General features: G+C 45.6%; 1 protein-coding gene across 1 annotated transcript in view; it reads left to right on the plus strand.

The window, feature by feature from the left end:
* Window positions 1-329: 329 nt before the first annotated feature.
* The window catches only part of LOC144120809 (calmodulin-like), a 63,827-nt gene continuing 47,278 nt past the window's right edge, over window positions 330-16,878 (plus strand). The window contains exon 1 of the mRNA XM_077653533.1: window positions 330-900. Within this exon, the coding sequence (XP_077509659.1) occupies window positions 898-900 (3 nt within the window). The 5' untranslated portion in view covers window positions 330-897. The remainder of the gene's footprint in view (window positions 901-16,878) is intronic.

Below are 16,878 nucleotides of genomic sequence, written 5' to 3' on the forward strand. Positions count from 1 at the left end.
AGTAAACCTACACAAAGTACACCCACTCCAAGATTCTAATAAATAGGTCCGGTTATCATACTATTAATGTCAATTTCATTCTTGAACTAACTTGTTGCTGAGCGCAACATGTTGTACTCATCGCCATTTTTTCACTGATCGTTTCATAATGTAATGCTATTATTTGTGTATTGTTAGTACTCTTTCGATGCATAATCCACACGCATTACCCCGACGTATATTCGGTAGTTTCAGTTTCGGAACGCGGCAAGTTTCCGCGTCTGGCGAGTTCCAAGCGGCGTCCGCCAGTGACGCTGCGGTCGCGCCACCTGGGCAAAGCGAAAGCGGCGCCGCCGCCGCCGCTGCGGCAACTTTTTGTTGGCGCTTCGTAATTGGATACGAAAATAGAACTTACTTGAAAGCGGCGTGTCAGCCAGGGTGGGTGCCGGGCCCGCGAGAGAGGAACTGTTCCGTCCCGGACCAGGGAAGAAACAAACAGAGGCGAGCGCAAAAACCCCGTGTTTCGACATAATGCCCGCTTCCGCCGGCCGGGTATGAGTGCGGGACGCTGACTCCTTCTGCGAGGCGCAAAGCGAGCGTCGTCTGCTAGCCGAACTGTAGGAGGCATGTGCCGGGACGACGCTGTCGGCGGCATCCTACGTCGTTGTCTGCTCTCCTGATCGTCGCGTCGACGACGACGAAGAGAAAAAAAAGAAAAGAAAGTTGGTGCTCTCGCTTAGCTTGCCTTTCTTCTTCGGGAACTGCACAGTTCGCGCGGCGCCTAACAAACGTGCTCGCGGAAGAAGTGCGCTGAAAGTCGTCTCCTCGGACGTGTGGGGCTTCGACGTTGCGCTGGTCGTCTGCGAACAGGATTACGCCGTCTGCTAAGCAGCCGAAACAGAAGTATATAAAATCAATATGGTGAGTACGTAAGTTCGGACCTCCTATTGCGTCCTGTGACCTTCAGATTTTGCTTATCCCCTGGGACGAATGGAGAGTTCGGTGATCTTACTTTATGCTGTGCACACCGTATTCAGAATTACACCTCTCGTAGCAATTTGCTGCTTGTTGTTTAGATTAGTTGTCCTTTATTCGCGCTCAATGCCAGCAATCAAGAACTGTTTTTAGCCCTTCAATTCTATCTTTTGCGCGGTTTACTGAGTGATGAAACATTTGGTTATGCTAATAGTACTTCGCTTCGATCACTATAACGTACATTGGGCTAAAGTGCGATCACTCTGGACATCACTTATATATTTGTGTTTATAACAAGAATTATAAGTGACTACAAGCAGTTGTTTGGCAAGGCGTAGTAAGGTGGATGGACATGATCTAATCTCAAAACCTAATCTTCATTTCTTGTCGGATCACTATGCAAGTAACGAGATTAGCGAATCAATGATAATCACATTTGTTCGAGCGGCGTCTACATTACGTTATGTGGGTGCCCAGCTGCGAATCAATTTTTCTTACCTTTAATGAACATTCGGGCGTAATTGAAAGTAAAATTATTTTACTCACTGAGGTACATTACCATGAAAATAAAGTTACTCAGAACTTTAAAAAGCAATGATAGTATGTTGACGGTTTTTCCACTACAACCGATCATTAAAAAAAAAAAACAACGAAGAAGTGCAACCGTAAGTCGCTAGTTGAATTGCGTGCGTATCTGCTGCTAGTAAACAAATTAACTTTCAAGCTTCCTTTTGACCTTGCCTTGCCATCCGCATAGCAAGTGTTTCAAGCTTCAAGTTTGTGCGAATGTTTTGGGGCCTTAGAAACATACTAGACTTTTGATACATTTTATTCCAATTGTGCGCGTGTATAAAATCAGAAGGCATGCGCCTCAACTGCGCGTTTTTCAGGCACATCCAGAATAGTAAGATGGATTGAGTACATCAACTAACTTTTTGTTTTGTTTTTAGGACATCAAAAGGCGCCGTGAAAGGTTTGCATGTTTCGCGCACTCTCTTAGAATTTTAATGTTGACACATATGAGTTTCACAAATGCAAGAAAAAAACTGAAAGAAAAGCGAAGATTGGATTTCCTGTAAACTTCAATGCTGTTATAGGGTTCCTGTAAAAAGTAGTCACATTAAAGGCAAAAAACTTATCTCAGCCCGTGAAAGACTCCGAGGGAAACAAACTGACTAAAACTGTACACTTGTATGTGTGTGTGTGTTTTTCTACATGTTGTCTGGCGCCTGCTCGCAGTCTAAGCGTTAAGTCCTGTAACTACTGCAGCGGGTACTGCTGGGCGTTTCAAATTATTCAATGCGGATTTTCCTTTGAAAAGCCATGAGAGAAACGACAATGCGGTTTGTGCAGGTGGATTCTACAGCATGGCGGACTTTACGTATCTGACAGAGCCCAATAATGTGTACGATTAATTAAGTAAATCTAACTTATAAACTTTTTAGATTTTATATTAGGCGGAAATATTATATTGATAAGGTCGGCAACACTTCAGGTCAACCCAGTTTTTTTTTTTCATTTTCTTAATCGGCAATGTGGTTCGAAATACTGCACAGGCTAAAATATGCATTTGAAAGCTCGCTGAGTTGGATTTCCCGCGTTGCATATTTATAAAATGCCGTCTTTCACAATGTTAATGCAGAAAATACAAACGCCGTTTGTATAAATTATGATGTCGAAGCAGTTCAAGCAATTTTCGCGACAATACTAAGCGCAGCGAAACCATTTTGAAAATGTGCAATGAGAAAAAAAAACCAACTCAACTACCTTTCATTTGCGCATTTTTGACGTTCGATATTTAGAACCACATTGTCGATTAAGAAAAACTGGGTTCTTCTGAAATGTTGTCAGGCTTCAAATTCGCAGTTTAATCTTGCATGGATTTTGAAAGTAAAACCTGGATTTAATGATTTGAAATACATGGTATAAGTTTATCTCACAACTTTTTTCAGTGGCGGAGAAGCGAAGCACGCGGAGCCATGGCTTCCAGCGGGGTGCGTTTGGCTCAGGAGCGAGAGAGAATAGCAAACTTGTGGAAGATACTCTTTGGCGCTATTATATCATTCACTCCACTGAAAAAAGTTGTAAGATGAAGTATACATCCTAAACAAATCCTTGACGAAACCGCGAACGCAATTTATCGGCGCATTTTGTCTGCGCAACTGGAACCACTTTCTGAAGAAATGACCTGACACCCGAACTTCAGGAATTGCTTAAGCAGAATCTGATTTGCTGAAAAAAAATTGTAAATCTCTATCAGGCGTGGACAAAAACAGACTGAATAAAACGAGAGCACACTTCCTTTGCAATTTGAGCATGTGAGATGCGGTTAGCGTAAGCAGTTGGTAAGCGTGAACAAAATTTACGATGTTTTGAGTAAGAACGCAGAACAACGGCAGAGTTTGTGCTCCGGTTCATATATATATATACAAACTGTCGGGCTCAGCTTGATAGTATACATCAAAAGGTTTTATACACACGCCCCTGCGCTGTTTCCGCGGGCATCAGGAAATTGGCAACAAACTACCAGTCTGGAAACGTGCGCCGGCTGTTATAAACAACGAGCACCGCTTTAGAAAAATCAAGCCTAGCACAGCATCGCGGCACTATAACGAACACGATGTTGCTATACATGTGTGTTAAAGGCACGCAATGTTCGATATAAGCGTTTGAACAGTTTGGAGCTTCGTTATAGCGAGTGGCCGGCGCACATTTCTCAGCAGCCAAGTGGGAGGATTGTCGCTTGCATTAGTACTTCTGCGAAGCACGGGTCATTCATTATGAGCCTCGGAGCAGTGCTTGATTCGAGCGCTCAGTTTGGTAAACTTTTAGATACTTAGCTGCCCAGGGGCGTGCTAAATCTCGGAACTAAGTGTCCGCTGCGTTGCTTGCAGCGTGCTTTGATATGCAGAACAATTTTGGCGTACTTGCAGCGCGGGTTTTCGCTGCAGTACTTTCACTGCACGCCGAGATTTTCTCTTGCGCGTTACATTACACAGAAAAGACAGTAATTCCGTTTTGACTCTAACCATTACATTTAATAACGCGGCATAAGTGCCTCTACTTAAACGCATCTGTACTGGTTGACCAAGCTCTTGGACTTCGATGTCACCAGAAAACATGCTCGCATGGACACTACATCAGTGTTAAATGTAAAAGTCAATTCTGTGCAATTCTGCAATTCTTGCGAAAGCACGGTAAGTTATATTCTAAAGAGCAAAAGTTTACGGGACGCGTGCGCTCGGAAAACAATTTATTGGGCTGTTGCCTCGCGGGTTATAGTGGTCGGGAATTGTTACCAGCGGATGGAGAATACAAGTCCCCTCACACTCCCAGACATTTCAGGCGATTGGCATACGTGAATACGCCAAAATAATTTTTTTTTCCTTCTGCACACCTGCGTCCCGTAAACTTTTGATGCCGACTGTACATGAAGCTGTACAGATGATGCCCGGCCAAACGACTTCAACACTGCTTCCGATTTGGATCCTTCTCGGCAGGGCAGATAGTGTCTGAAAGATTCTGAGCTTATTTGAGGACGAACACTTTTCTCAATTCAAAATTTACATCCCCAGTTAATAATAATAATTGGTTCTCGGGGAAAGGAAATGGCGCAGTATCTGTGTCATATATCGGCGGACACCTGAACCGCTCTGTAAGGGAAGGGATAAAGGAGGGAGTGAAAGAAGAAAGGAAGGAGGATGTGCCGTAGTGGAGGGCTCCGGAATAATTTCGACCACCTGGGGATCTTAAACGTGCACTGACATCGCACAGCACACGGGCGCCTTAGCGTTTTTCCTCCATAAAAACGCGGCCCCCGCGGTCGGGTTCGAACCCGGGAACTCAGGATCAGTAGCCGAGCGTCCCCAGTTAACGTTTTCAATCCTCAGTCGTTGTCCCAGTTCCGAACCGTGAAGCGCCGGTCCCAGTACAGGTGCCTGTTGAAGTTTCAATAGCCAACGAACGCCGGGCGGTGACTTCGTAAACAGTGCAGGCTCCAGAGCAAGTTGACTTGAGCGGATTCGACATGGCAAATGCAGAGGGGAAAACACAAGAGTTAAAAAAATAAAACTGGCTTCTACACTAAGGAATAAATGCCCTAGAGTGCTACAGATGCTTGCTCTTTGGGGGTTAAGTTTGGTGCTTCGATCACTGTTATCTAAGATAACAACCACGACTTCCCTAGATATCCCTCAGATTAAAGGCACGTTATCCACAGTTACTCTATCCAGAGGCAAACCCTTCATCACCAGGACTAATTGCAGCGGTTAGTTCCATTTTAATGAGGAAGTAATTACTCATTAACATTGACATGAGAGGAGCCATACAGCTACAAGGGAAGACTGAAATCTACTTCAATTTATAGAGGGAGAGCGTGGAACTGCAATGAAAACAGATCTTAGCCGGCGTGTAAAAATCTTTAAATTGCTACTGTGCGTCGGGACGGAAATTTGGGAGATAAAGACGGAAAGAGAGAGAGGAGCTTGAAGTGAAAAAACAGAAGTAAAAAGAAAAAGTACAAATAAAAATGGGCATTGATTTTGGGCCCAGTTGCATTAACGAGTAATGCTAGAAGATATTAAATGGTGAGGCGCAATCCCCTACAGAGGGACTGACGAAATTCCGGAGGTATAGAGTTTGTCGAGTAGAACGACGTCGTCTAAACAGACAAATAAAAAGGTCACAGCTGCGGAGTGCAGGCTAAGAGACCTAATACAAAGTCCGTAATGAAAAAAATATATCGCGAAGGCAAGACGCATGACTGACAGGAAGGTGCTGAGGAGCGCGGTCCCGTCTTTCGTCTTTCCTTCGCTCTATTTGTGTCACGAACTTGCGCCAACTCGCCCAACTTTCGGTGTTGGTAATACTACACAGCCCACTGTTGGGAGCAGTGAGCGACTCGATACGATGTTCATAGTACGCTCGCTTATGCTGGGCTTTCAAACAGAACATGCTGCACTGCTTCGATTAAGCCGCAGTTGTAGAAGTGTGGGCTGTTCACTTGTCCTAAATGGCGTAGGGTATGTAGGTATATACCTTATATGTGAACAGAGTCGATCACACTTGTCTAGAGCGCTCGGGCGGTGTGCTGCGGAGCAAATGAAGGGAAATCTTTTCGCAACTGCTTTGCTAGCGTTAAGGCGCAGATGCCTGTGCGGTTCACTTGTCTATTCGGCTGCTCTCCAGGACAAACTTCATCAGTGAAAGTCAATACCTTCTTTAGAATGTCGTCTTATTTCCCCCGGACGGCACCTCTTGAGCGCTCTAGACAAGTGTGATCGACTCTGTAGATAGATAGAGGCGTATAGTTCTTACTCAGGAGTTTTCGCATAATTGGTCCGTTCAAATTTTAAGTTTAAAGTTACACTTTAACCGTGGAGACCATGGTTGTTGGGCATTTCATCCTATAGGTCGGAAACCGCGTTGTTGCATTTCGACTCATCCCATTCAAAGTTAATAAAACCGGCTTTGTCATTTTCATGTTTGAGATCTGCGCTTTCAGAAGCATGCGTTTACAAGCTACATTTCAACTTTCACCTTCAAGATGAGCGAAAGGAAATGGCGGGTTTCTCGAGTTTACTGTTAAGATCGGTTGCTGAATTCTTGATCAAGAAGCTTTGAAAGACAGAAAATGAACCCCTTTCTCATTAACCGGCTATAGCCAGTGAAAATATGAAATTCTTCGTTATTTACGCAAGTTATCACATTAAAATACTCTGTCAAATGTGGTCTTGATGCCGTGTTTTCTGCATCTTGTAAACTTTCTAAATTGTGCACTTTGGTGGGGAAGCCAACTTCAAATCAAGCCACTTGAAACAAGAAACACTCTAAAATCTATGTTTCATTCCCGACAGGAGTCATTTATATGCTTACCCAGCAATTCTGAACAAAAGCTTTTTTGAGCGGAAAACCGTTTATGGACGCAATATTTTCATATAATGTAAGATTTCACTGTAACAATCAATATATCCGCAGACCACCCGATGGCAGTTTTGCATTTTTTTCTATTAACGTTTTTGCTATCGTCAAAACCGTTCCCCATTGGTTTTCTATGGCTGTCTTAACTGTTCGATGCGATTTTTTAAATTTTTAATTGGTTTTTTGTGGGAAGGAAAAGGCGCAGTATCTGTCTCATATATCGTTGGACACCTGAACCGCGCCGTAAGGGAAGGGATAAAGGAGGAAGTGAAAGAAGAAAGGATCGATGGAAACCCTTTAAAAGAAAGCTTTTGCTGAAATCAGAAGAACGGTCCGTTACCTTCAATATTTCCATAAGAGTGTCTTACAATTTTTCAATTTTCAAAATTTTCGTCCGAGGAAGTTGGGCATGGATTCCGCTTAGTTGTGATCATTTTTATACTGTACAAACCGGCAGGTGCATAAAAAATCGCTTGCGAGAGCATGCGCGTTCCTTGACTGTGGCTGGAGGGCCACATCTGCCAGTTCACTTTCATGGTTGCAAGGAATGCTGCCCGAAGTTCCGCGACATTGAGATTAACGGAAGAAGAAAGGAACAACTTGAAAAAGAAATTGTCTAGGCAGTTGCCATCTTTTGCTCGCAGCCGCGTGAATGTGTCAACTCGCCTTCTGTTGCCATTCCGTTAGAAAAAAAAATGTACTTTCCCATATGACAAATAGTTTACTTCGGGTTCATCCCTGCCAAGTGTGGTTGGCTGCCATTCGTGGTTCCTTAAAAATTTTTTATTCACCTTTCAGCGGCGTTTGCACCCTCGCCTTGTGATCGTTTTTTTGGAGTACACGTGCGTTTGATATATAAGAACCACCATGTTGCTTCAATAAATATTCACTTGCTAGAACAGGCTTGTGTCATCTGTTGCCTCCGTCCCGTGCCTCCCGCGATTTTCGCCACTGTACGCCTTTTTTCCTATACCGGATGTGAATAATGGCTGGTCGACTTGTATATGAGCGTCAGATTCCATGGCATATTGCGGCGAGTCCTTCTGAACCACCTATACAGATCGAACTTTTCGCTTGGTTCTTTTCTTTTGTTTTTTTTTACTCTAGCCCGTCGGCGCGCGCGCCGTCCTGCCAAGGAATTCTGGGAACTCTCCGTGCGGGACACGGTTACAGCATCAGCTATCGGGCTCCCAGCTAATTACATTCCTCCTCCGACTTATTCTCGATTTCAATAGGCTTCTGGTTACATTGTAAAATTGTAAGGGGCACTTAAGCTCTGCCTTAAGGGTTTGACGCGATATCGTAATTGGTTAATTAATGCCCATGTATGCGGAACTGGTATTTCTCGACTTTATACTTACAGATCTCTTGGAGTCATCATTCCACTCCTTGCGCAGTGGTGGAGCGGCTAAGCGATGCGCCACTGCCCTGCGCTGGCAGGTGCTGCCACCTGTGGGTCTTGTGCGACTCAGGTCGCTCCTCCCGAGCGACCATAATTTAACTGCCACCTGCCAGTGCGGTCAGTTTGCTCACAGTCGGGTTGGCAGGTTGTGATGGTGCCACAAGGTCACGTGACCTAGGTGGCCCACCTGGTTGCTTCACCGGCGAGCTTTCGCTCATAACGCTTACGACGACGACGCCGGATTTGCTGCAGAACGGGAGACTTTATCGCGTTGAAATATGATAAAGTGAAAACTATGAGATAAAGTGAAGAGAAGGCAATATATGATAAAAACTGCACATTTTAGCCTACAGTAGACGCGCACACAACGAGCACGCACGCACTGTCAGCCCTGAAATATGAAACACAACGCGGTCTCGCTTGTTCCACGCTGCCGCCTATAATTCTGCTTGAGTTTCGTTTAATTGTACGTCGTCGAACACTTCCAGCTCACGCGTCTACCGACGGGGTGATGACATCCACGGAGCGTGACCCGTGGGCAGGGGCGACGCACTGAGCTCGAAGCCAGTGACAATTGCCACTAGGCACGAAAAGCGGTGTGCCCGCCTGCGTGCGTGGCGCCAACGACCAGAGCTTGTGGTTCATTGACACTTTTCCGTCCCTTACCGATGGTGGTGAGGTCAGAGTTAAAGACAGCACCCGCCAGGGTCACTTCTGCGTCTTTCTTTATTTTTAATTCAGGCAACGCTGACACGAGAGGGTCATCCACGTGCTTCGATTTTCTTCGCCCAGCTCTCACTCTGCGCTCGTCGTGGCGGCTTCGTTATCTCCGTTCACCCGAGAACAGACATGGAGAGACACACGGGCTGGGCACGGAACCTGGCCAGTTCAGGCTCCCCAGTCACTTATGCAGATCGAACCATGCGCGCGTGCTATACAGGGCGAGAGGGAAAAGAAGGAAGCTGGATATGACTTGTTTGTTTGTTTGTTTGTTTGTTTGTTTGTTTGTTTGTTTGTTTGTTTGTTTGTTTAAGCTCGCTGTAGCCAAGAGTGAAAAACCTTTCACTGACTCTAGCCAAGAGCAGGACTTTCCTTCATAAATGCCCTCTTACCGGCGGTCGAATTTCGATGGGGGCGAAATTCTAGAGGCCCGCGTGCTGTGCGATGTCAGCGCATGTTAAAGAACCCAAGGCGGTCAAATTTTCCGGAGCCCTTCACTACGGCGTCTCTCATAGCCTGAGTCGCTTTGGGACGTTAAGCCCCCTTAAACCAAACGAAACACCAAACCAAAGGCGCTCTTACCAACAGCAAAATTTAAAAAGAACAAAGAAATTGTAGAAGATTATTTCGACGTCCCTCGTCTTCACTGCGAAACAAATGAATGAATGGCATGCGGAAAGCAAAGAAGAGGTATGTTATGCGCTTCAGAGAACAGGACTTGGCCCGAAATGGATACTGGGCTTTGCAAAAAAAAAAAAAATACCAATACTGAACTTGACCCGACACAAGCATTGATCATCCAACAAGATTGCTGAAACAGATAGGCAGTTGACTAAACTTTTTTCCTGTCTCTGAAGCATGTTCAACGACGGCGCTTACCTGCCAACTCAACAGGGAGCAATATATTTCCTGCTGTCATTGAGGCTACTAGTAACGCATCGATGTGCCTATATGATAACTACCGAGGGACATAGGCAGTGAACCGCTTAGGAATGGTCCCGTTGAATATCATCGAGCGCCTCGACAGAGGCATCTTCCACTTACGACTTGTTCTGCTGCTCACTTTTACAGCGGTAAGCGTAGCCTTACTAAACGTCTCATCGTTCACCGAATAGAGTACTGCAACAGCACGGCTCGGGATATGTCGTGAATGGAAGTGCAAATGCGCAACTTTACGGAAGATAGGATCTCGTTATGACCAGACGCGATAATGCATTGGCGGACGTTGTAGCATGATCGTTGCAGTTGCTTTTCAGGGCCACACACGTGGCTCAGTACACGTGGCGCACGTAGCGATATTGCTCTAATCGAACATGCTGCGGGCTAGTTGTTTTTGCATCAGTTTTGAGCATCGCGGAGCTAAATAAAGACGATGCACGACTACACACGAGTGCTGAACATGCTCTAACATTCCCTCTTTTAGTATTTTAGCCTCTTCACCTTCTTTTTTTTTATCTTTTCTAGTCTTTATGGCCGCACTTTTCTCAACCTTTTCGATTCTATCAACATTTTTCTTTTATACTGCAGCCCCATTTTTTTGTTTTTCGCATTTTCAAAATTTTAAATTCTCACGCACGTCGATTTACATTTCGCACGTTCGATCAACTCCAACGCATCTTCATGTCTTCGTGCCACCCTCGCACTCCAGCTACTCAAGTTGTTAAGTGTTCAGAACGTTCGTTTTCTTTTCGTTTTTAGCCTTAATGTTCACTTGTCTTAACTAATAGTCGTGTTAACAGTTGGCTCTCAACTTCGTGAACGAAACTTTCGTGAAATAAAAAAAAAGAAGAAATCTTGTTCACACTCTCTAGCCATGTTATCTGCTGGGAATTTCCTGGACACGTCTTCGGCTATGTTTCTGATTAGCATTTGGCCTTTAACCTTTCTTTGTTGCTTATTATAACGGTATGCGGGCATGGCTTGCTATCTGTATTTGTATCGAATCCTCGCGAAATTTTTTTTTGTTTGCGCTTGTGTCATCCTCTTCGCCACGTGTCTAGATCTTCTGTCTCGCTGGTGGACGCTTTCGCGTGTATTTATGCACTGACACGGCGATTTCCTGAAATAACATGGAGTTCAGCCATCATATATCATCGTGTGTCATCGTATATCGACCTCGTGTTGCCTCGCGCTGCTCGAAACCGATATTCCTCCGCACGCTAGTCGAATACGTTAGCACCATTCACGTTCCTGCTGTATGAAGCGTCTCTCTCAAGTTGGTTTACTCCTGCTTTAGCTGAGTTTAGGGGTCCGTATTTTCGAATCATTTTTCCCCGATCCATTCCTTTTTTTTTCTTCTTCTGAGTGCCATAGTGAACAACGCCTTTTTTACCAAAACTTGTCCCATTCGTCGCTTGCTATGTACGAGCCTTGACGTCATGGGCACTGGTAACCAATGGGAATGAAGAAAAACATGAATTTCAGGCCCTCCGGACTTTTATCTGCTCGTGATCAAGAAACTGAAATCCGCTCAGGTTTCAATACAACCATTGTTTCGCTTAAAAGAGCCGAGCCGAGTAATGAATATGGTTGCAAACAAATTTTATCTGTTCTGTCTCTTAAACTGAATAGTCGATTTTGAATCATTTCAACTGTGTTATTGTCACAGTGGCCGCCATTTTGTTGTTTGTTAAGCACTACGAAAGGCCGCCGGCGTGTGTAAAGGAATTATCCCCTCCTGTTCCGACCTGCGCTGCTGAAGCTGGACAATAAAACGGCACCAACCTATGACGTCATTTGAATACCCCCTATAATTTCTCGAATTTGCGTCCCAGAAAAGCGAAGCCGTAGCTCTCAAACTGCTGCAGACCCAAAAACTTCTGGATAATCGCATATCTATAAGGCGCGGCTGGTCATTACAGCACCGTTATTCCAGCGTATAAAAAAAATTCCAGGAGAATAAACGTTCATTATTGGACGAAATTAATGCAGGCTGCAGGCGGCAATCTCCTATCGAACCAATCGCGGCTTCGCTGCCCCGTCAGAATAGCTTACGCATACCGCTTCCTCAACTCGTGCTTCTGGGCATTGATCAATGGCGAGCGTTAGCTCATACCGCTCCCCTGCTATAGCCTGTCTGCCCGCGCACGGAAAAAAAAAACACTAACGCCGGCCCGCGCTCTGCACATATAAAACACGGCCGGCGCGATGCCGCCCCGTTTCGTTGGCTTTCTCTTATTGTATTCGCTGTGCATCCCGATATAGAGGGGCTGACCCCGATAGTTGTGCCACGGGAAAAACAAAAAAGGGAGGAAAGCTTCTTCGATCAACAGTTGGACGTCAGTTCTTCGTCCGATCTGGCGGGACGTGCGATGGAAAGACTGAGCGCCGCCGTCTACCTACTCTGCGTATACGGTCGCAGCCTGCGGGAATCGATAGGCAGCGGCCCTTGCACCCCCTCCTCTTCTGTAGGGCCCCTTCTCTTCCTGATCGACTTCCCTCTTCCCTTCGCCTCCCTTGTGTCCCTGTTTCCAGGTCGCTCCTGAAAATCTCGAGAACAGCACTTGAACGACACTGATGGACTGAAGGATATAGAACGATTTTTTTGTTTCCTTGCTTGCTTGCTCGCGCATTTAGGACTGCATGCTCGTTTACGTAGAGATAAGTTTCTTCGTTCACCTTATTTAGCCTCTGATGTTATTTCGAAATTACTCTTTTCAATTTTTTTATCGAATTATTTCAGTATTAAGACCGTATGGCTGTTCCCACGCCAGTCAGCTAAAGGTTGGTGATGATGATGCTGCTAATAATGATCACCATTATTATGAATATTTAGGCTATTAATGGCTTATGCCCGCCAGTTTTTGATGTAGTACTTTTGGTTTTTTGGTAAAAATAGAAATTATTTCTAGTAATAGTATTATGTACAGCTTTTATAATAACGGTTTCACCTAATTAACTGATGTTTAGTGAGAATTTCTGTTGTGTGACCCATCAATACGTACGTCGAAAGTGTCGGGGAAGCGCACCTTGTCTCTTCGTCGCATACTGGTCCAAAGGCAACTGCAGAGACGGGATAGTGCAGGACGACCTAAAAATAGAACAAAAATATTAAAAATGAGAAAACAGTTGTTTTTGAGAAGAGGTCAGTACAAAAATATTCAAAAGTACTGCCAACGTCAACATATCACCATCGCCTTAATCAACAGCATCCCCATCTTCATCCGCGTAAAGTTCACTGCAGGACAAAAGGATCTTATCCCAATCATGTTTCTGCAACGCCAACGTATCTCCAACGTATCACCATAGTCAATCAACATCATCCTCTCCTCAACCGACTCGAGTTCACTGAAGGACAAAAGGATCATATCCCAATCATCTTTTGTGCAACGCCAACGTGTCGCCAACGTATCACCATCGTTACAATCAACATCATCCTCAACCGACTCCAGTTCAATGAAGTACAAAAGGATCGTATCCCAGTCACCTTTATGCAACGCAAACGTATCACCACCGGCTTAATCAACATCATCCTCATCCTCAACTGACCTGAGTTTACTGAAGGACAAAAGGATTGTATCCCAATCCTCTTTCTGCAACGCCAACGTATAGTTAATGTATCACCATCGTCATAATCAACATCATCCTCATCCTCAACCGACTCGAGTTCACTGAAGGACAGAAGGACCGTATCTCAATCATTCTTTTGTGCAACGCCAACGTGTCGCCAACGTATCACCATCGTCATAATCAACATCATCCTCAACTGAAGTGAGTTCACTGAAGGACAAAAGGATACTATCCCAATCATTTTTATGCAACGCCAACGTGTCGGCAACGTATCACCATCGTCACAATCAACATCATCCTCATCCTCAACCGACTCGAGTTCACTGAAGGACAAAAGGATTGGCCGATCCCCCAGTGTGGGTATGTGCCATCTTTTGATAGGCTAACAGCAACAACAACGACAAAAGTATCGTATCTCACTCATCTTTATGCAACGCCAACGTATCACCATCGTCATAATCAACACCATCCTCATCCTCAACTGACCTGAGTTCACTGAAGGACAAAAGGATCCTATCCTAGTTACCTTCAATTAGTCCTTTTTTTGCGCCACGAACCAACAACAGATGCATCTGTTGTCGCGGTATACAGGAGGTCATTCAAGCGTGACCGTGCGCTACTTCGTGCAAACGGTGCCGTCGCAAGGCATTTCAAATGCGCGAGTCGGTACTAAAATAGCCGCGTTTGGTGAACGGCCACTGTGACGTCAGTGGCCTCGGCTCCCCAAATAAGAGCGACAGCTGCATCCATTCATTACCTGTACGGAAATGGTCTTGAAGTCGCCGCGCTGTTCGTCGCTCGTCGTCAAAGGCGGCCGACGGGTTGACGTCATCCTTTGAGCGGTGATTCCGTTTGTTTTCGTCTCCGCTCTAATGCCGTTCGCGTCGGCAAAACACACAGCCCTTCCATGTCTACTTTTTCATTCACGACCAAATCGCTCTCCTGAGAAATGTTTCTTTTATTATTATCACCCCCCCCCCCTCTACACACACACACGCCAAAAGTATTTTTCTTTATAGTTACCGCTTAAACGTTTTCAGCAGGCGTCGTGAAGAAATCGTAAGTAAAACGGGGAGATGTTCGAGCAGGCTTTGAACTTTATGGATCGATCCCGAAAGGTCGTGAACGGAAAACGAACAACAACAACAAACGGTGCGCTATTTTCAGCGAAACGAGGAAAGAAGTGACGTGAAAGCTCAGACATACTCCCGTGACCTAATCATTTCTTTTTATCTTCATCTTTCTTGACGTTTTCGCCCAGAAATGGGCTTCTGATGGCGTCAGCAGAGGCTACCAGAAGTATTGGAGCGCCTTCAGTTTTCCGTGTTCCCTTGTGTGTGCTCAAACTCCATACGACACACCTGCATATGCATGCAAAGCATTTGCATATGCGCGAGATTTGCATATGCACATGGCGGCAAATGTTACGATCACTGGCATAGTAATGCGGCGCATACCATATGATTAGGAGCTTTTTTCCCGTGTTTCCGGTACGTCTACGCGTCATTTTCGTGATCGTGAGAAAGAGTTGTGCCCGTACAACACGAGCAATCGCCTCCAGGGCGTTTAACCTTTCCTGATCGCTTAGCCTTGTCTGCACCCACCGCTATTTGTTTCAGCGTCGATATTGCCTCCCTCCCCTCAGCCTCACCTTCTTTCCCTTCACCCTCACTCTTACGGTGTATTACAATCGGTGATCCGGAGCAAGTTTTCTTGTTTCACGAAATCGAAGCGCTGGTTCAATGGGCGATTTGGATTCAGATCCTGACCTCTCAGTGGACCGCGACAGATGTATTGCTAGTTAGTGGATTCGGAGAGGTGCTGCGGATCACCGATTGGAATGCACCATTAATCTAGTGTATGTGTGAGCCTTTGCTGCCGCATACTACGTTAGAGAAAAAAAAAACCCTCAGCTCAGACGTCAGCCTACTAAACATCGCCACTCTCTTTATGTGCTGGCGTGATGCAACGAAAACGCGAACTATTTCTGGACCATCGATGTGGTCGTGGCGTGACTCAGGTTCGGTTGCAAAGTGTGCTGAGGCCACACCGCAGTAACAGAGCGGTTATTAGCGAATGGTCCATCCTGGTCTCGAGCAAACAGCGCATTAGCCGCGTGCTGCTAGTGTTTGTGTTTTATCATGCGCGCATGTATCACGTCTTTCCCTAGTTCTCGCTGTGTCCTTCGCTAAGGGCATTTCGAGTCCGGCCAGTTATTCAAGAACATTGCAACCTGAATAAAGCTCGCTTAGTTTCTTTGGGGAAGAGATCCGGCAGTGAAGTTAATGCCAGGTCGCAAATCCTTCCGCATGCAGTCAACACCTTGTTTAAGTTTGACGGGTACGCATCAAGAGAGTCCCTTTGTTGGTTTGCTGCTTCCGAATTGCTTGAGAACACCCTTAAAAAATTTCTTTAGACACTCTATAGACTGTCCACAGACTTCTGTCCGTAAAATCTATAGACTCTCTGTAGACAATACCTAGAGAACAGTACACAGGCAATACAAATCCTGTAGACAGTCTATAGACTATGAATAGACAAAAAGAAATATTTATAGGAAGGCTATAGGGTCTATAAGAAGTCTACAGACTCTCTATAGGCCATTTTTGTAAGGGCGAATTCAAAATAACACTCAGAACCCAGCGATTCCCAAAAACGCCTAGAGTATAGGTGTAGTATCCGCATTTAACGACGTTTTTTTTTGTTTTGTTCTGAGAGGGATATATAAAGTATAAAGGACGACAGAGAGATAGGAGGCCGAAGAAGAGGAGGACCACTTGCAAAACCATCTTCGATACCTACACAAATGTAGCACTGCACGCACACGGCACGCACTACATGTCTTGTTTGCATTGAAGGCGGCCCGCTCGACTCCGACACGCAGCGTGCCTTATGCGAAGCACTTCCGAGAATCGCTCGCTGTCTGCACACCGCGCATGTACGGTGGAGAGAAGACAGCGGCCGATGCGACCGCACGCCACTGCAGCCCACTTCCCTACCCCTTTCCCCCCCTCTCCCCTCGTCTGTGTTTGCGTACGCGATGTCACGCACACTCGTAACCTCACGTCTGAGCGAAAGTATGGCCACCAACCCCTCGACGACGGCTGCACTGGGCCTTTCTATTTGTTCCTGCCGTCGTGCTGTTGCCGCTGCTCCAGCTGCCGGGGGCTGTTTTCGTATACGTCAGTGGTCCTTTGTCTTCGCCCAGGCGGGGTGCACTGTAATTAAGGCTCGAGGCGGCGAGCGCACGGGTACTGCACGCGGAGTCCCAACAACAAAGGGAAGCTACTATAGACACGGTGCCGTAGCTTAATTCCTTTTTTTTTTTCACGACAATAGTTGTATGGGGTACTCCTTCTTCTGAGCTACGCAGC

The sequence above is a fragment of the Amblyomma americanum genome, chromosome 2 (assembly GCF_052857255.1).
Source record: "Amblyomma americanum isolate KBUSLIRL-KWMA chromosome 2, ASM5285725v1, whole genome shotgun sequence".
In the NCBI taxonomy this organism is placed as follows: Eukaryota; Metazoa; Arthropoda; class Arachnida; order Ixodida; family Ixodidae; genus Amblyomma; species Amblyomma americanum.